General features: G+C 36.3%; 1 protein-coding gene across 1 annotated transcript; it reads left to right on the forward strand.

The window, feature by feature from the left end:
• Positions 1 to 701: 701 nt before the first annotated feature.
• On the forward strand, positions 702 to 16,890 carry UCHL5 (ubiquitin carboxyl-terminal hydrolase L5; the record flags this gene model as incomplete). The annotated part of the gene is made up of 10 exons (XM_010088111.1): positions 702 to 765; positions 1,643 to 1,748; positions 10,249 to 10,374; positions 10,460 to 10,521; positions 10,608 to 10,738; positions 12,122 to 12,185; positions 13,271 to 13,373; positions 13,827 to 13,940; positions 14,416 to 14,514; positions 16,276 to 16,890. Coding segments are annotated over 10 exons (914 nt in total), but the record flags the coding sequence as incomplete, so codon positions are not given.
• Between the last annotated feature and the right edge of the window lie 3,463 nt (positions 16,891 to 20,353).

Consider the following 20,353-nt stretch of genomic DNA (forward strand, 5'->3'; position numbering starts at 1 on the left):
TTAAACTTCATGGTGAATTGCATTTAATGTTTTTGGTAATGCTGTGGTTGTATAGCTGTAACAACAGGTAAGTTTAAGCAGGATTTCGGCTAAAGAAGTTTTCACTTCTTTTATACTAGGTTACGCTAATTTATAATTTCTGTCATGTCTTTTTCTCACAAGTGAAGTCCAAGCATTCTTCTTCTTTTGTATTTCTATTTAACTGGTAGATTAATCTTCCACGTACTAAGTATTCAAACCTCTGGTGCTGTCTTATGCATCTTGGTTGAGTGTATTGTTTAAAGTATTTTCATTCTACTACAATGGGTCTTTGGAGATACATGTTCTAAGTTCTGCTTTGGACTAGCTGACAATGTCTTTAAAAACAGTATTGTTTTCAGTTTAAGCAAAGGATGTGAAGTGACCAAAGATATGTTGATCTCCTCTGCTTCTTCTTAAATGCAGCTGTGTTACAAAGACAGAATCACCATATGCAGGAGAAATTCCTGAAATAGTTTCTCTTGACCTGTCTTGTTTGGTTGGTTTGTTTTGTTGTTTGTTTTTTTTTAATGAAGATGCATTAAAGCCTGTAAATAGACTTTTCCACAACCTGGACATACAAGTTGTAAATGTTACCACAGTTCTTTCATGTGTCTGTCTTTATTGGCTACATCCCTTTTAAATGGAGTAGTTGAAGAAGCCCATATCTTTCCTTGTTTCAGGTTGTAGAGGAGCACAAGTTGAAGAAATATGGAGTTTGGAACCAGAGAACTTTGAAAAATTGAAGTAAGCTGCTTTTCTAAACACTAAAATCACATATTTTTTATTTATTTTTATTTTTCTGAAGTCATTGAAAGAATGTGTACTGAACTCAGGTGTTTTTTTGGTAGCACTTTTTTATTTGTTGCTTGTTTGTGGTTTTTGTTTTCCTTCAGTTGCTACAGAAGTTCATTAGAATTTTTATTTAATTGAATACCTGGCAATTAAATTACTTTTTATAATGCCTTGGTACTTAATCTAGCTTTTGTGGTTTTGTAAAGAGGTGCTACTATCAGCTAGCATGTGAAAGTAGATTTCTAATTATTTTGTCATTGGCTTGCATCATATTCTTTGACAAACTTCTGTTCCTTGCTCTATCCCCCTTCTTCCTCACATAACATGATATTGCATCTGTTGCCTCAGCTAAGCAGGGTTGCCTTTAGCAGAAGAGGGAACCGAATTTATCTTCTCAGACAGATAACTCAAAGCATGAAGTTTCACGAGAGCTCCTCTTTGAATATTTTGTTTATGCCTAAGAGGATTACCAAAACTGTATTTCCAGCTCTTGCATAATGTTTTGATAGCTATTTATCACTGACAAGTTCAGATGAGTGTTATGCAACTGTAACAGAGTAACCAGGAAAACTGGTCCTGACTTAGAAAAATTACTGACTGAATGCTAATTCAGATTGCGATTGTTCAGCATATATGGAAAGAAGCCTGAAGTATATTTTGCATAATTAAAAGACCACATCTGAAAATTTCAGTGCAAGTTCCCTAAGTTTAGAAAGAAATAATTAACACAATGACTCTACCAGCATACAGTTAAATTATAGTAGAGTTTTCTGGCTTTGATATTTTTCATCAGTACAGATTATTTTTTTCTGTCATTTTTGTTTTTTAGGCCAGTACATGGGCTGATTTTCCTTTTCAAGTGGCAGCCTGGAGAGGAACCAGCAGGTTCTGTTGTTCAGGATTCCAGACTGGATACAATATTTTTTGCTAAACAGGTACATAAAATTCAGTATTTTTCTCTGATATGTCATGAAGCATAGCTTGTAATACCAAAAAATAAATTGCCTTTTTGTTAATAAGCACACAAAAATTAAAATTTTACAAGGTGAAATAACTTGAACAAATTCTGTGAGAGTATGAACTGTGTATTAAGATGATTAACAAAGCAAATCACATTGATTGGTGAAGTTAGACAAAAATACAGAATCATAGAATGAATCATAGAAGGTTTGGGTTGGAAGGGACCCTAAAGATCATTGATTTCCAACCCCCCTGCCATGGACAGGGAAACCTCCGACTAGCTCAGGTTGCTCAGAGACTCATCCAGCCTGGCCTTGAACCCTTCCAGGGATGGGGCATCCACAGCTTCTCTGGGCAGCCTGGGCCACTACCTCACCACCTTCACTGGAAAAAATTTCTTCCTAATATCTGATCTAAATCTGCCCTCTTTCAGTTGAAAGCCGTCATGCCTTGTCCTGTCACTACATGCCCTTGTAAAAAGTCCTTCTCTAGCTTTATTGTAGCCCCCTTTCAGATACTGGAAGGCTGCTCTAAGGTCCCCCTGGAGCATTGTCTTCTCTGGGCTGAACAACCCCAACTCTCAGCCTGTCCTCCTAGGGGAGGTGTTTCAGCCCTCTGATCATCTTCATGGCCCACCTCTGGACCTGCTCCAGCAGGTCCGTGTCCTCCTTATCTTGGGGGTCCCAGACCTGGATGCAGCACTGCAGGCGGGGTCTCACAAGAGTGGAGTAGAGAGGTAGAATCACTTCCCTCGACTTGCTGGCCAAGGTGCAGCCAGGACATGATTGGCTTTTGGGGCTGCAAGTGCACATTGCCAGCTCATGCTAACCTTCATCTACCAGCACCTCCACATCCTTATCCTCAGAGCTGCTCTCAATCCATTCTCCTCCCAGCCAGTATCTGTGCCTGGGATTGCCCTGACCCATGTGCAGGACCTTGCACTTTTCCTTGTCGAACTTCATGAGCTTTGCCTGGGCCCACCTCTCAAGCCTGTCATGGTCTCTGGATGATATCAGCTGTGGATATTGTCAAGTATGGAAGAGTAAAGCTCTTCTTTGTTTGTCAGCCCTCTCCTATAAGAGTAACTCACTCTTCTGTGCAGTAAATAATTACTTAGTAAGTGTTCTCAGCAGAATGAGCAAATTATTTTTTTTAAACCCCTTTCAGCAAATTCTAGGAAGAAATGTTTCTTTTGGTCCAGTTTTTATTTCTTGTGTTTCTCAAATGGTCTGCAGTCAGGGCAGTATAACTCTAGGATAGTACTTTCATTTAAAAGCTTTCAGACCATTTTGGAATGAAAGTTTTAAGCATTTAAATCAGAAAGGTGAGTTTAAACTAGAAATTACAGGAAAATAAATGTTTTTGCTGATGTAATCCATTGTGTTTTATTAATAGTGAGGAGTGCTTAAATTGTGCGTTAGCTTTGACAGGCTGCTGTGTGTATTGTTTGCAAGCTAGAAAAGCAAGAGAAAATAACCAGGATGAAAGTAGGAGTGTTTGATAAACGTTTTGGGCTCTTTTTCAAGACTTACTTCTCAAACAGTGGTAAATGTAACAGTCCAAAGAAGAAGTGTAACCCTACATGTGTTAATTACAAATCATTCATATCAAAGGGTAGATTATTAGGCTTTCTAGGTAGACTGATGCATAGACTGGTTGTTGTTTTGGGGTTTGTTTTGGTTTTTTCTTCACAAACACACGAGTTTTGTTTGCAAATTTCAGGATGGAAAGAATTCTCCACACACTTCTAGATAAAAGTATAGAAATATGGAAAACAATGGAAACATTAGATGTATCTGTAGCTCTCCTGGCTACTCTGTACCTCTGCTTCTGTTGTGCAGATAATCATCTTTAGTTTGTTTCTTTTATAATCACATTTTATGCTATTGTGGATGACTTTATTCCTTGGTCTTTTTTTAATACTGTTTTCTCCATTCTTCCCCCGCTGCAGCTCTTGAGTCCTGCCAAGCAGTGTCCACCATTCTTATAGAATCGTAGAATGGTTTGGGTTGCAAATGATCAGCAGTAGTTTGCCAAATGTCTCTCTAGGTTGATAGGTCTGACGGGCACTGGTTTAGGTTGTGGTTTGCACCTAATCACACTGTTAGTGATCAGTAGGCTGTGGCTACAGAATAGCCTTGATGCAAAGAACCTCAGGGAAGGTCCTTGACATAACTCTTGAAGGATAGTAACTTGGGAGGAGGAAATGACGCTGATCTGAATCTAGAGACCTTTTTTTAAGATAAAGGCAGACTTACCCTCATTCAAGGGATTTAGTCTTTCTTGTTTCCTGTGAGTGGATGAGATTTTCCCAGAACTGCTGTTCTCATGGACACTGAAAAGTTTCAAAGCATTTATCTGCTTGTTCCACTTTTGCTTTTTTTTTTTTCACCTCTCCACTTCCAAGTTTGGAGCATGACACTGTGTTTAAAAGCAAGTAGCTGAAAGGAGCTTTGCTAAGCTGTAAGTTGGGATTGCAGAACATACATCAGAAAATGTGGATAATGTTAGACTTGCTTAAAAAATGAGAAAATTAAAGGGTAACAATGAAGAGTCTTTATTTTGTCACTTTTTTTTTAAGCATTCATATTTTACATTTTTACACTGCGTTCTTTGTGGAGGTGTAGGAACGTTCTAATCTTCCCCCTCCTTCACCTGCTGCCTCTAAGGAGGGTGTTCTAAGTTGAATTCAGTAATGTCAGCATGGAAAGCAATTTCTGGAAGTGTTCACTATTTTGAAATAGTAGTAGCTAGTTACGCCACTTGATGGCATGAATTGTATGTTTTAAAAGTGACTTGCAAAGAGTTTAACATTAGAATATCTTTTCTGTGTCCGGTCTGTTAGTCAGTGCAGTGGCTTAGCGAAATCAAAACCTTTTGTGTAGACATATATGCTTGTGTTTCATGTCATTTCAGTTTTGCCTGGACTGAGGTATTGTGACTGAACAACTAGTGAAACAGTCATGAAGAAGTTAAAATTAGAAGTCCACAGATAAATGAAGGAAACTGGTTTTGTTATTTTGGAGGGATTTGTAAGAGGGTTTTAACTTTGGTGACTTTCACATTGGAGGAAGTTAGCCTTAGTTAGAGATCCAACTTGACAGGCTGTGTTTTGAGGACTGATAGAGTTTTCTCAAGCCAGTGGCTGATCTGATGATTGGGTGATGATGAGAGCAGGATGTCTTGGTCCTCCCAGCCTGTCTCCTTTTGACTTCATGGTTCTGTTCCCCTCTTGCAATGGCTCAGCTGCTCATTGAGCTTCCATGAGCCAGTGCAGCTCATCAGCCAGCAGTTTTCTGTAGATTCTCTGTGTGTGTTTTCCGGGCTGGTCTCCTGCCACATTGAGATGTATTTGTTCAGTGAGTCTGTACAGGCCAAAGCTGTTAAAAGGTAAGTCAGAGAACAGGAGTTCCCTTATAGTAATGCTGAGGTTGTTGCAGTTCTTGAAACCGCAGTCTGTGAATCCTTCTGAGTCACTCAGGAGCACAAGGGAAGACAAGCATTAATATTAAATATTTCTGTGGTAAAATAGCAACTCCTCCCAGCTATCATGCAACTGGGCTCATGTGTCTTTTTTGTTTATTTTCTCTATGCATGTTTTAAATCCGATTTTATAGTGGCTTTGAGGATGGGGTTTTGTTACCTTTCAAGATTTTTTTTCAGGTGTCAAGACTCTTTTATTACAAATGTGATGAGTAAAATAACCATATGTTCATTTGTAGGCTCAAACCCCAGAACAAATAGATTTGTTTTCTGGGTTAGCAAAATTTTTATGATATCTAAGGTTATTGGTTGGTTGATGACACTGAAGCCCTAAACATCTCGAGAAGTCTGTGAGTCTTTCCCTTCCCATACATTTTCTTCTTTTAAATGTTACCACTTAAAGAGATCTGATATACAATCCATTTTACTGCAGAGAAATTTTAAAATGTCATTCTGAGACCTGTATGAGCAAGGCTAGGTAACTGTTAATATTTACCAACAATTTAGTATGGGAAAGAAATGGTTTTCTTACAGTGTGGCTCAGTATCTGTTCAAATTTAATTACATGTTCCATCTTAAAAATGGTTTCATTTTGGGGGGGTGGAACTTTAGATGTAAAAGGATACAGCTCTCAAACTGTTTCTAGCAAAACGTCTTTGAAATTGCATTAGGAAACACATAATTTTGATAAGAAGCTTGTGCATGCTCACATTTTACTCATATCCACTTTCATAGCAATGTCGTAGTTGAATTCCAGATGATGACTAGATCTTGTTCAGAGTTAAATCACAAATATATTTGGGGGGTTGAATTTAAGTCTGTCTAATATGCATGCATATTAAAGGCTTTTTCTTTTTTAATGGTCACTTTTATGTGCATTCATGTTAAATTTGGCCTCCCTGTTATGCCTAGGTATGATTTGGTCCTCTATTTGAGGCCTCAGAACTCTGGATGATCTTACATACCCTTTGAGCTAGGATACCTAGGCACAATGAGGTGAGTTAAGGATACAATTTCAGCCTTAACTCTGAATTTCTCGATTTCTGTGTTGCTTAAGTAGGCCCTTGCTCTTACTTTTACATGCAGTGGTTACACAATTGTACCACTCAATGTATTCAGCTGTCTTCAGCACTGTTCTGAATAGCTGTATCCTGTGCTGATCACTGCAGAAGTGGAAGTGTCTTGACAAAATAATAATGCCATTGTTGCAGGCTTATGTACTAAAACTTTTTAGTTCAATAACCTCTTCACATTTTATTACTGAAGTATTGGTATCATGCCTTTGTTTTGTGCCATGTATTTATTTTATGCTGCACTGTGGTGATAGAATATTGCGATTGTTAACAATAAAAAATTAACTTCATTAATTGGAATAAAATCTATATACTTTCAGAAGGAGGATCTTCTAAATGATACTGTTAATAAGAAAACACTGGTCTTTAGTCTTTGTGTCACTAATAGAAGCATATTATATGTATTTTTTTAACATTGCCAATGCTTCAGTTGATTTTAGACTCAAAATTTTTGACATTTTCAGGTTTGTTAACATTAAGATAGACCAGATATCCGTGTTAAAGCTAAACTTGGGATAACAGATAACTTCATAAGAAGTAAAATGAACTTGCAACACAATCAGAGATTTTCCTGTAACTATAGGAAGATTATATATTTATTCCAATGGAATAAAAATAAATAAATGAAATAAAATTAGTTAGGATTTTTAAACAAGAATAACTTTCAGATCTTTGTCCTAATGCTGAATTTTTCACGTTGAGCTTTGTAAAGCCAACTGTTCTGTAACGTTGGGGTGCTTAGTAAGTGACCCCCCAGAGATTTGCTGCTTATACTACCAATTACAGCACAAGGTTGTCCACAGATTTTTTTAAAACAAACTGCATAATCCATCAGGTAGAGGATGTGAGTCAAGGATTTAAGCCTCAGCCTTAAGTTGGTCTAGAAACTTGGACTGGATCCTTAGGGAAGAGTGCATGCTTACGAAGTAGTGCAACTTAATTGAAGAGTAGGGCACAGTAGCCTGTTCAAGTGGTCATTTTGTTTGTTTTAAGCTAAGCTTTACTGGGTGATAAGGCAATTTTATTTTATTTTTTTAGATCATCTCACTAATGTGCATATATATATATCTGTGTATATATTATTATTTTCTTTCAAATATTATTCAATGTAGCTTGTAGATATGCTAGCAATATCTTTCATGTATGGGTGTCTGCTTTAAGTTGGAGTCCTGAGTATTGATCAATCAAATACCTCATGAGGACTTCCTAGTCAGAAATGTACAGGCAAATGTTGTGATTTCTGGACAAATATAGAAAATCCTCTTACGTTTCTTCAAGTCAAAATATAAGGCAAAAAAAAAAATCTTTCTGGGACACCTGTGTATATTGTCATGCTACCTAAGTGCAGAAAATGTTTTCTGACAACACTTAAGTAAGAGGTGCGTTGGAAATTGGTTACGTTTCCTCAAGTCAAAATAAAAGGCAAAAAAAAAAAATCTTTCTGGGACACCTGTGTATATTGTCATGCTACCTAAGTGCAGAAAATGTTTTCTGACAACACTTAAGTAAGAGGTGCATTGGAAATTGGGATAGATGGGTATCCTGACCAATTTCTTCCTAGAATGGCTCATTAGCAGTGCTGGACTGGCTGTGTGCATTGATCGGATGCTGTGCCCGTGTGACAAATAAACCTGGCACTTTTCTACATTTGGTACTGCAGTCACTGCTTCCTCACTCTGTGCTCTTCACCCTGCCCCTGAGCTGCCATTAGCTACATACCTCTTTCTTCCGTCATGGTACTTCTCCCATGTCATCGAGATTCAGGGATGCACGGGGTTTATGCCTTTTACCTGCACTTCCTGCTATTTCTCTGCTGTAGGACTATTCTTGCTGCCTTTTCCTTACCTGCTGCCTCTCACTTTCTGAAGAGTTGTTGCAGTTCTAGAATGTGTTTCCATTTCAACAGCTGGGGGCCACTGGTCTAAGATCTGCTTCTGTTGCATATTGTTTTCTAGCAGTAAGAAAAAATAGTTTAGCTTGGTCTTTATATACTTAAACAGACTCCTTTTCATACTGTAGGTGGAATGCAAAAATATATTTATGCTGAAAGGCATAATATTTGATGAGACTACAAATTCCCTGCAGGGTTTAATTTTTCTTCCTATTTTTGCTGGTATTATCTAGCTAGTCCAACACAGTTTCTGTGTTGATCTTGCCTCTAGGCTCAAACCCCCTCTGTTTTAATTTATCTTCCTATTCTTGAAGCCATTGTTGAGTTAGCAGTCTGCCAGAGCAACTGATTGTTCCATCTTGATTTTTCAGTAGCAATAGTTACCGTGTAGTGCTGTTTCTCCCTATAACGTCCTGTATTAGTTGTCATTTCACAAGTGCAGTTTGCTGTAGCATCCCTCCCTTCATTTTAATAGCGCTGTTCTAGTAGTTCTTCTCTGCAGGGGTCTCTACCTCCTCTCTCCTTTCTTTACCAGCTTAATTACAATGTTTGTAACCACTGCTTCAGGTCAGCCCCCTGTAATCCACTTAGGATCTTCCTGCTTTCACCCTAGTACTACTTTTACGACTGTCTCTAATACCATTCCCTAGTCATGTCTCACAGAATCTTTAGGTTTTGGTTCCATTTCCTATGTTAGAATACTAATTCTCTCAAATTATGTCGTTCTTGTAGTCTGTGTTTTTTAGTTTTTCTGCTGCTGTTCATTATTTCACTGCTGTTGATGGATTTTTCCTTCTATGTCCTTTATTTTGTAATTCTGTGAACTCTAGCCTTTAGCTTGCATATTTGCAGTTTGAGTTTGTTGCTATGATCTGTTCTGTGTGTAGGTGACTCCCTTGATTACCATTTAAGTCAGCTAGATTGTATTTTTCTTAAATTAGGAAATGCTTTATTATTTCTTTATCATTTGCATTATACAGACATAATCTGAACTGAGGACGCCTGGGAGTATAGAAAAAGGAATTTCTGATGGAGCATATAGTATTAGCGTAGTAGGTTTGCCTTTGTTAGGGACCAGGCTTTATTGTAAAACAGGATTTTTGTTTTGTTTCTGTGTTTGGGGTTTTTTTTTCCCCTCCCTTCTTGTCAGAAGTGGTTTCACATTCTCAGCCCTGAAGTAATTTTAATTTCTTAATACAAAATCAACATCCTCTCTCCCAGTCCTAAGGGTTAAGTAGCATTCTCAATTGCAAAATAGTCTCAAAGACTGAAGATACATTATTTTTCTTAGCCTGTAGCTCACTGAGAAAAAGCTACTAGTATGAAGTCTTTGTTCTATTATAGCCTTGTACTATTTGATTACTATGCTTTTAATTGTGTCTCAGATTATGTTTAATTATCCCTGTAGTCTCTCTCTCACTTTCTTTAAATACTGTATTTTAGTTTAGGTATCACTAAGCAACGTTAAAGACGTGGCTGTAATGTGAAGGGTTGTATTTATATTTTCTAAAAAATGAGTATTTAACACTTAGGGAACAATGTCATACAAACTAGTAACTTAAATGTTAGGTTGAAAAGGATAAGTGTGTTGTAAATTAAGAAACAAGTGAAAAATGTAAAGTTTTAAATGGCTTATTATTCAGCAAACGATCTATTAAAAAAATCTTTACATCTTGGAACACTTACTAGTTTATCCCTAAAATATTTGAAATGTTTTGTCCAAGACAACCTTTAAATAAAAGTTATAGCTTCCATAATGTACTTTATTGCCCCAAATTATTACTTTTTTTGAGCTCCTACTCTTGGTAGGAGTTCTGATTATTTGAAGGACACTTTTTGGGAGGCCTGACTTTTTTTTAAATGAAAATAGGTATAATAATCTAACTCAGGCAGCTTGCTTTGGATAGTACTTTGTCTTTCCGCTAACATCAGAGAGTTTCTGTATTTCTTACGTCCTTTATTAATTGCTTTAGAGCAGTGGTGAGGCAGTACTGAACTAAATTCTCAACGCTTACATTTTTTTTCTAGGTAATAAATAATGCTTGTGCTACTCAAGCCATAGTAAGTGTGCTGTTAAATTGTGCTCATCAAGATATCCATCTAGGAGAGACTTTGTCAGAATTTAAAGAATTTTCACAAAGTTTTGATGCCGCGGTAAGTGCCTAGTGTTTCTGTATTTTAAATATTATAGTGTTGTATCTACATTGGCTCACAGTTGTAATTTTGTTATTTATTTCAGATGAAAGGTTTGGCACTAAGCAACTCAGAGGTGATTCGGCAGGTTCACAACAGTTTTGCCAGGTATCACATGTTTTAAATCTAGGCAAAATTTAGGCAAATACTACTTCATCTCAGATTTTTTTTTTTTAAATTATTTTTCTTTGCAGACAACAGATGTTTGAATTTGATGCAAAGTCTTCAGCAAAAGAAGAAGATGCATTTCACTTTGTAAGCTATGTTCCTGTTAATGGACGGCTGTATGAACTAGATGGCTTAAGGGAAGGACCTATTGATTTAGGTAATATTTTATGTTTTCTCAACATACTTCCTTTTAACAGTAGCTTATTGCAATAAATTGGTTATATGTTATAGGATCAAACCAAGTTATTTATGAAAATAAAGTATGTCTTTAAGGTTTTCTTAATATGCTGTTCAGGCTCGTACTTTGCAGTCATTTATAGGGTTATAATTTTGCTGGTAAAACTATATGATTTTTTTGGCTTTCCTTACTGAATATGTGCAATTCCTTTTGCTAATATTTTTCCCCACATCTTCCTTTGTTTGTGGTGGTGTTACCCAAGACAATTACCATGTCCTGTTTTCAAAGTGTTTTGGTTTTTTTCCAGGTTGATTATAAACTTTCCCTGTGTTTCATTATTTGTTTTGTCTGTGGGAGCATGTGTACAGCTGACTGCATACACTTGTTATATATTATGTGGTTGACATTTACACAGTGCCTTCTTTCTTGGATAGCAAATATTTTCCCAATGATTTCAAAGAGAATAGCTCCTTGTAGTATACTTTCAGTCTCTGTAAGACTTGTTCCTGTTTTGTGTCTTGTAATCTCTCTTAACTGCAGTATGTGTGCAACCTTGTGTATTGAAAAGCTGTGCAGTACCTGTCATGGGTCTGTGCTTTCTTTTGAGTCTGATATAATCACAAAATGTTCCATGCTCTATTTCCAGAGTGTTTTCCTAATTTTCTTGATAGTTGTATTTCTCTTTAGGCTGAGTAATGGCTTGCTGCTAAATCTCATTTTCAGTCCACCTAGAGAGACTATAGTCTGCAGACCTACCGGTAGCTTGACTTTTATGGTCACAAGATCATGAGTCTTTTCATTTGCTTTAAGGTCTTGAAGTTGTTAAAGAGGCATTACCAACTTCTGAAATGACCTTTAGTTATTTTCTTGTTTCTCTTAAAATCAAGTTGTCTGTCATATATCCCATTGTATTTTTTTCTGTAGCTGATTTTTTAACATTGTATTGCAGCTACATAGTATTGACTCTTCATTTGGTCTAAATGGAACAGCTGTAGCTACCCATACTTTTTTCTTATGCTCTCTACTCTTATGTTGTCATACCAACTAATTTCTTGTGTCATAAAAATCGTACATAACATACTCACCCCCTATAGTTCATTGTTATCAACAAAATAAGTTTTAGATGCTTATGCCCTTAAAATTTAGGTTTGCTCCATTGCTTTGGCCAGTACATTATGTAAATATCATTATTAAAAAATGCTTCTAAAAAATCACCTAAGTAATTTGAGACTGCAGTTGCCAAGGAAGAACTTTTTATATAGTCTGAAGTTGGTTCATAAACCTGAAATATACAAGTTTTGAATCTACAATAAATTTCGCAAAGAAGATTCCATTTTATTTCTTTCTTTGTGTTTTTTCTAGGCGCATGCAGTCAAGATGACTGGATAAGTGCTGTACGGCCTGTCATAGAGAAACGTATACAAAAGTAAATGGTCACGATGCTTTTAAAATCTAGCACCTTCTATATGTGTAAACATTTATTATTCTTAATTTCCTCCAATTAAAGGCTTTCAACTGAATTTCTAAGCAATGGCGCTTATGCATCATCGTTGTTACGTGCATATCACTGTGTGATTTCGGAACGTATTGCCAAACATGAGCTAAATGTGATGATCGATAAGCCCCAAATAGGCCGTGTTCCTGTATGATTAGTCAAAGTAGATATCTGTGTAGTGAAGAGAGATCCTGCTATACTCTGAAAAAGGAAGAGCATGATTAATGCTGTTAGATTAATGCTGTGGCATTACCATGGATAAAGTTTGGGTGTGTGCTTGTAATTAAAAATACCAGATAATAACTATACCCATACATTTGGTATTTACAGAAAACAAGTTGTCCTTGGGTATGTGGCTTGCTTTAGAAATTTAAGCTAGAAAGCATACTATAGAAGTTTTTGTACTTCTCAGCTCTGACCCCAAACTGCAGCCCCAAACATGTTAGAAGCAAAGGTGATTTTGTGCCATCTTTAGAAAACAATTTTCCAAGTCTTTTACTTGGAAGATTTTTTTTGGTAAGTGAAGCGTTACTGCCAAATCCCATTTGGAGAATTTAAACTCTGAAAAGCCTGCTAGTTTAATTGTTGAATGTACTTTTCAAATTGTGTGAAGAAGTCTCCAACATTTTCTAATGAGTGACAGTAGTGAGAAAGTAAAAACTGTTGTGTGCAACAGTCTTGTGCAAGTTTTGTCAACTATATCATATTTTATTTTCTTTTTTGGACAGTTTCGAATACCTATTTGTTGTGACCACAGACAGGAATGTCTTGGGAGAGCATGTTGTTAGGAGTTATGTAGTGAATAGCGGTCATCTAAGGTCTGATTGTATTTCATAGCAGGATTGGATCGGTAGCCCAACTTAATTTAATATTCTGTTTAGGTTCCGCCCTCCACTCTTCCCCCCCCCCCCAAAAAAAAGTATTCCCTTATAATGAAGGAAATTGTGGAGAAAGATTTTGACTTGTCATGTTAAAGATAAATTTTGAAAGGGTTTTTTTTTTTGTTGTTCATTTAGGTACAGTGAAGGTGAGATAAGGTTTAACCTGATGGCCATTGTATCTGACAGAAAGATGATATATGAGCAGAGGATTGCAGAATTACAGCAGCAACTTGCAGAGGTGGGCCATGGTATTTAAGTTACTGGAGTAGTTCTCTGATAGTAGTTTTGTGTCTTTGCTTTGTTATTCACCTCCTTTTTCCCTTGCTCCAAATGCAGTATCACTAAAAAGAGCAGGGAAGGATTACGGCGTTATCTGTCCAGCACGGTGCGGTGTTGTGTGGATGAGCTGATGCAGCTCTGGATAGATCCAAGTGAGCTAACTTGAGCACCTGGTGCAGTGTGACCACATCACTGCATCTGTCTTGACTAATTTGCTGTGATTAATGGAGTTGTTATTTTCCTCGTACCTGAGCTAATCTGCTTATAACTAACTGCAGAAGTTCCTTGAATGTTCCTGTAACTTAAGCAAAACTGAAACTCTGTGATAGAAATACTCTAAAGACAAGACTTATTTTAATTTTAAAAAAAGTGCAGTAACATCATCCATTTAACATTTTCTGTTTTGTGGAAGGAGGAGCCTATGGATACAGATCAAAGTAGTAATATGTTAAGTTCTATACAGTCAGAAGTTGCAAAATACCAGATGTTAATTGAAGAAGAGAACCAAAAATTAAAAAGATATAAGGTATGTAACCTTTGCTTTGATGAAACTGTTGGGAAAATTTTAAGAAAAAGCCAGCTTTCATTTATATGGGAGGCAGTTGCAATTCATGTGAAGGAATTAGATGGGTACTAGAAAGACAGTGTTTTGTAAATTCATGTTCCGTTCCTGAATTGCAGGGTAATTACCAGTTTGCTTCCTTCTAGCAAAAGGCTTACAAGTCAGTTTGTAATTGCTGTAGCTCCGTTTTTTTGCCACTACTTTGGGTTTTTCAGCTAGTGTGGCAAAAGACCGAAAGGAGAATTTGTGCCTTAAGCAGTAAATTCATCTGGCATGTACTTTCTCATTGTGTGCTCAGAATTTTATTGCTTTGACTTTTAGCTGGCTGAAATTTGAAAAAGAGCTCCAGCTCTTGGGGGTAGGGGACAGTGACAGAGATGGGAAAAAACCCCACTTAGCCATATAATAATTCTGTTAATGCTTTTAATTTATTTTTTAGATTGAAAATATTAGAAGAAAACATAACTACCTGCCTTTCATCATGGAATTATTAAAGACTCTAGCAGAGCACCAACAGTTAATACCATTAGTAGAAAAAGTAAGTATTTCCTAGCTGACTTTTAAGAAACGGTATATGACTATAATTCTTCATACCTTCTGCTTAAAAATACAGGTAAATATCTTGGAAGCATAAATGGCATGGGTTGGTTTATTTAAACCATTACAGTTTACCTGATAGTACTTTGCAGCTCTCAAGAGGCACAGTTCCAATGGAGATTGAAGATTCTGGGACAAACCGGCTTTGCGCTGTTATGCGAAGGCAAACTATCCCCTCTTTGATAACCTAAAAAAAATTTCTGATGGTGGTATAGAAAGAAGCAATTCAGTGTCAGCTAAATGATCACATTACAGGGCATAAGATGCTGCAAATATAGAAAGAAGTAATTCAATGTCAGCTAAACGATCACATTACAGGGCATAAGATGCTGCAATACAAGAGACACATGATTTGGGCTTTTCTACACAGGAAATTAAAAGTCCTAAAAAATTGTGATGTGTAGCTCTGGCTAGTGGGTGGTAGAGTTCCCCATACTATCTTGATATCCCCGTTTAAACTGAAGATTATTTAAATTTGTACGTTCACATCTGTGTATGTGTAAAGATTGAGCCCTTTTGACAACCCGGACTCTTTTAAACAGTTTTGTTGATTCAACACTAGATGGCAACCTTTGCACAGAGGGTCTGGTAATGTAGGGCGCTTGGAATTTGTTCTCTTGTTTTATCTGTTTTTATACTGATTTACTGGCTCATTGTTTTCCCTTTTTAAGATGTCTAGCTATTAACATTGATTTACTATTAAGGTTTGTATTAAGGATTGTTTATTAAAGTGTGTCTGTCACTGGCAAGGTTATTAAACTTATGACTGGTCAAGTACTTGAATTATATTATGCTGGCTTGCATATCTGCTCATGTGCCATAGACAGTATCCCTAATTTTGAACTTGTGCTGAAAAAGGATCTCTCTATTATTATAATGAAAATTTAATGAGTGCATTCTCTAGCTGAATCTACTTAGGAAAATGTGTTTGCAGGCCAGTAGTTTATAAGACAGTAACTTTTGATTTCGGTTTTTAATCTTTTCCTTCTTTGGGTAGCTTGTGCAATTTGAATCCGGTTTCATGTTAATAAGAGTTACTTATAACACCATCAAGCAGCTATTACAAGTAAATTTCCGGTGGACCTGAGTAGCCTGATGATAAAAGATCTTAAATCTAAATCACTGAAGTAGATCCAGTTCTGTTCAGCAATAAGTGGTAACAAGCAGTAGTCTGATTTAGCATGAACAAATGTTTTGACAGAAAGATGGATAGTTCTATGTTAAATGAAATTAATGTGGAGGTATGAAAAATGAAGGTTAAATTATGTTTTTAAAATAGTGCTTTTTTTCCAGCTTGCCTTTTTCCTTATGGAAGTTATGTAATCTTATTTTTTATTTCATATTATATATTTAAATCTGTATGTGTTCTTAAAAGGCTTTATATATAAACCTAGTAAAATATTTTTCCTTATGGAAGTTATGTAATCTTTTTATTTCATATTATATATTTAAAATCTGTATGTGTTCTTAAAAGGCTTTATATATAAACCTAGTAAAATAATAGTAGGATGCTTCTGAAGGCTCTAAATTTGTATTTAGAATTACTTGTTTCTACAGCATAGGTAGTAGGATACTTCTGAAGGCTCTAAATTTATATTTAGAATTACTTGTTTCTACAGCATAGTTTATTGAATGTTCAAAAATGAAAAAAAGAAAACTTTTGTCTTACCAGAGCTTAACATCATCTCCTTTTGTTTTCTAGGCAAAAGAAAAACAGAATGCCAAGAAAGTTCAGGAGGCCAAGTAAAGATGACTTTGCAAAATACATACAATTTAGTGCTTCTGAAACTATTTTCAAGAAAACAAATAAAACTTCTCATAAACTTTAAATTTTGTCCAGCGCACGTTTGACAATTGTAACAGTCTGTCTTGTACTGTATGCACGGGTCTAATTTTCTTCCTTCTCCTGCATCTTGTGCGTGTAGTACTGCTAAATAATGTTTAGGTTCTCTTGGTCAAATTCAGTATTTAACAGTCTATCTGATCTCTGAAGGCTTGGAAAGTGAACCTAAAATGTGCAAGGAAAATGTACCCATTTTGTCCTACTTGAATATGTGATAATGACACAAATACAAATGCCAGAGTTTGAGCATGAGCTTTCTTTGCTCATCCCTACTAACAATCATAATACTATCCCAGTTGTTCAGTGACATACCCTGTGTCTTTGTTTTTATGAAGTACGTGTCTAATTTTTTTACAAAATTGAAAAGTATTAATTTAGCGGTAGAAACATTTGCAAAGACCAATGTATAATCTCAAAAGATCTGCATTGCTTCATAGAAAAGATAATAAATACTCCCATTTTTATTTTGGCAAACCTTTTTCTGTGGTATTTTATTACTGGATAAGATGATTAGGATATGTATAGGAGGTCGTCAGCCTTGTGAGTTTGAGTATATGCATTCTCAGTTTGGGTTAGAAAGAAGGCACGCTGTTTTGGGGAGCTAATGTGCTTGGATATAAGGTAATACTGTCCTAGAGTATGTTAAATTTAAGTCTTTAAAACAATGCCTTTCAATTGATCTTGGGAGGTAATTTAATATAAGAAAAAACATGTATGGAAGATTCTTGTTGATAACAATGGAATGTAATGGAAGATGCTTGAACTGTCTTCCATGGACCAAAGGGAATATCTGGGGAATGGAGCTCATGTGGTCTCCTACCTTTTCAGTGCTGCTTGTATGTGAAATGTGAAGAGGTGAATTGTTTTTGGTAAGGATAGTAACAGGCTGTTGTAACAATATGTAATATTTGAATTACTGAATCACTGTATAGTGTATATAAATTTGTTTCTCCCTAAAAGATCCAGACAAGAAAATCAAGCAAAATAACTTGGATTGTTTGGAAGATGTTTAAACCCAGTAAAATGTTTGTTTCACCTGCTTTGCTTATAGGCATGCTTTATTGAACTGTGAGGTCTTTGGGTACTGTAGGCTTGTATGATGAGAATATACTATGTTTAGAGAATTTTTTGAAACCCTGATCTGAAACAAATTCTCTTATCTGTTGGTGCTTCGTATATATTGCATATATATTGACAGGATAAAATTTTGGCCAAAGAAGTAAAACATGTACTGTGCTCTCTTACTGCTGACAGGATCCACTTGAGTCATTCCTGTGGCTGGAAAGGTAAAATCTATTTCAGAAAAGAGCATGAGATCCATGTCTGTGTTTTGTACAAAATTGATCAGGTTGATGAGCACATAAACTCTGAGAGTTCCCTAATTCAGTAATTCATCGCAGCAGTATCATTTAGGGGAAAGGAAAAGCCAAGTTCCATGTTAACTCTTACGTGGTTTCTATGGTTAGACCTGACAAACATAAAGGAATTAAATAATTCTTACATATCCCTCAAACTACTCCTGGGATGGCTGAAATCTTTTCAGTGGATTATCCCGTGGCTTCCGTAAAAGTTGGCTTACTGCTGGGTTTGAAGAGAAACAATTCTATGTTGTAGGCATTTCCAAAGCCTTAGTGGTACCTACCTAACCAGGTAGGGACTAAACCTTTCTTGTAGCAACATTTCATCTCAAACTCAGTATATTGTATATTTCTATTAGTAAGTGGCTAATCAACCTCTTCATAAGTTAGAGCATGTCTTATTGTGGCAGTGGTAGCAACCAACCTTATTGGGTTTGTAAGGCAGCTGTATGGAACATTCTGGCTTCTGGTGAATGTTAAACAGAGAAAGTTTTGGTTATCTTCAGTTGGAAGTATGTCTTGTCTTGAGAAAGCTGAAACTCTTTGTTCTATTACTCAATGGCAGTTGTACTTGCTTAATGGGCCTGAAAAGCTGGAAGGCAAGGAGATCTCTGGAAGAATTGGAGTTGATGCCAAACCATATACTGTCAGAATGGGTGTGAATCTTCTATGAAGAAGTTTCCTCAAAATCAGTGAGTGTAATGAGGATGTCTAAGCCGCATCAAACTGACAGTGCAGTTCCTCCTAGAGTGAAGTAAATGTGCCCACCAAAGAATACTTGCTGGAACCTTAATTAACTTCTTTATTTGTTTTCAACCTCACAAGTATAGTGGGAAAGTGAAGAAGTGTCAAGTTCATAGCCTGTGTTCATCAGGTACCTTTGTGAAGGAATGCTGGCTTTCCTGCAAAAGCCTTTTAACATGATTTGCTGCTGTAAGAGGCTGTATCCTCAGCAAACCTTGAATAATGATAACAACAGAAGTTTTATTAATAGTGGAAGTATGTTATGGATACTAGTTTTTGCAGAGAAGGAGCAAAAAAGTTATGTTAAAAAATAAGTCAAAATGAGATCATTAAGGATATTTGGGCTTGATTGCTTTGTGCCTTGCTGGTGAAACTTCTTTCTCTGAAAGTTAATGTATTTCTGAGATGGGAACTATGCAGGGTTATAGAATATGGATATTCTCTAAGGTCCCTGAGCATTCTTGTGAAATAAAACACAAATAGAAAGGCATCCTTAGGGAAACAGCTGCAGAGGAAACAGTTCCATTTCTGTGTTATAGTTCTCCTTTTTGCTTGGTGGACACCTGATAGGGATATTTAAATCAGTCACCTATATGCAGTTGTTTGGTTTTTTTTCTTTAATGTATTTTTATCCTGTAAGATCAAAAATAGCAACATAGCTCACAGGAAGTTCTGCTAGCGTTCTCAACTTTCTGTGTTCAAGGAATCTGTTGTTTAGCAGAAGTGATGACAATGCAGAGTTGTCCCCACCGTTACAGAGTGCAGTGAGATGGAGGCAGGTTTCTCTGTCAGGTGTCACAGCCACAGGTGCTGCAAAGAACAGTTCCGCCATGGAGCCATTTTGTCTGATGTGGATAATCTCACTTCCCTCTGCTAATAACAGCTAATAGATTTTGCTATATTGAAGGCACTTTGCAAATGTAATTACATGTTTTGCCATGATAAGTATTTTCCATGGAAATTTTGTACAGTTTGTTTATGTTTTAGTTACATCCACTGGAGATTATGTTAATATTTGACTTATTTTTTTAAGTATACTCATTGCTAATTGCTAAGGTTGTGTCTCTGACAATAACCAGGCAATCACCTGCGACCTTATCAGTGTCTGATACTTACAGTTCAGTGAATGAAAACTTAGTGTGCTTTTAAGCAAATATTTTTATTAATTTCTGCTAATGGTAGTGATGACAGCATGGCACCAAGATAACTGCTGTACTCCCAACTTAAACAAGAAAACATTAAATATCTGTAAGATATTTCTCATAAAAATAATCTGATTTGAACATCCAGTAGTGCCTCTTATTTGAAAGCCCTGCTGCAAAGGTACGCAGAAGTGTCTATCTTAACAGCAAGTGCCGAATACTGGTTTTTATAGTAAAAAGTCAGATTTCTGTGTCCTTAATGGACAGTGTTATGCTATGTAAGACCAAACAGTTTGTGGTTTACTGTTCCTTGTCAGGTCTATTAAGATATTATTAAGCTCCTTTGCTTTTACAGTTGATGGAAAAGCAAAGAGTAAGTCTTGAGGAAATAAAACACGTGTGTGATTCTGCTGATAGATTTAAAGAACCCTGAACAGTCTGGACACATTTGACTTGACTCATTGTGGTTACTCTGTGGTGTGCTTCAAAAAATAAAACAGCATCACAGCTTACGAATTTTGTTTCTCAATAGAAAAAATTGTTTTCCAGGAGTGAAGAGAATATTATGAGCTTTTTCTTGTACCACATCTTTCCCATTCCACTTTTTATTTTTCCAGTAATGCTTTGGTAATTTCTCAATCATTTGGAAACCTACAGAACATCTCAGGAAGTTTTGAGCTTAGTATTTACTTT

Source organism: Pterocles gutturalis, unplaced genomic scaffold (genome assembly GCF_000699245.1).
Source record: "Pterocles gutturalis isolate BGI_N339 unplaced genomic scaffold, ASM69924v1 scaffold137, whole genome shotgun sequence".
Lineage (NCBI taxonomy): Eukaryota > Metazoa > Chordata > Aves > Pterocliformes > Pteroclidae > Pterocles > Pterocles gutturalis.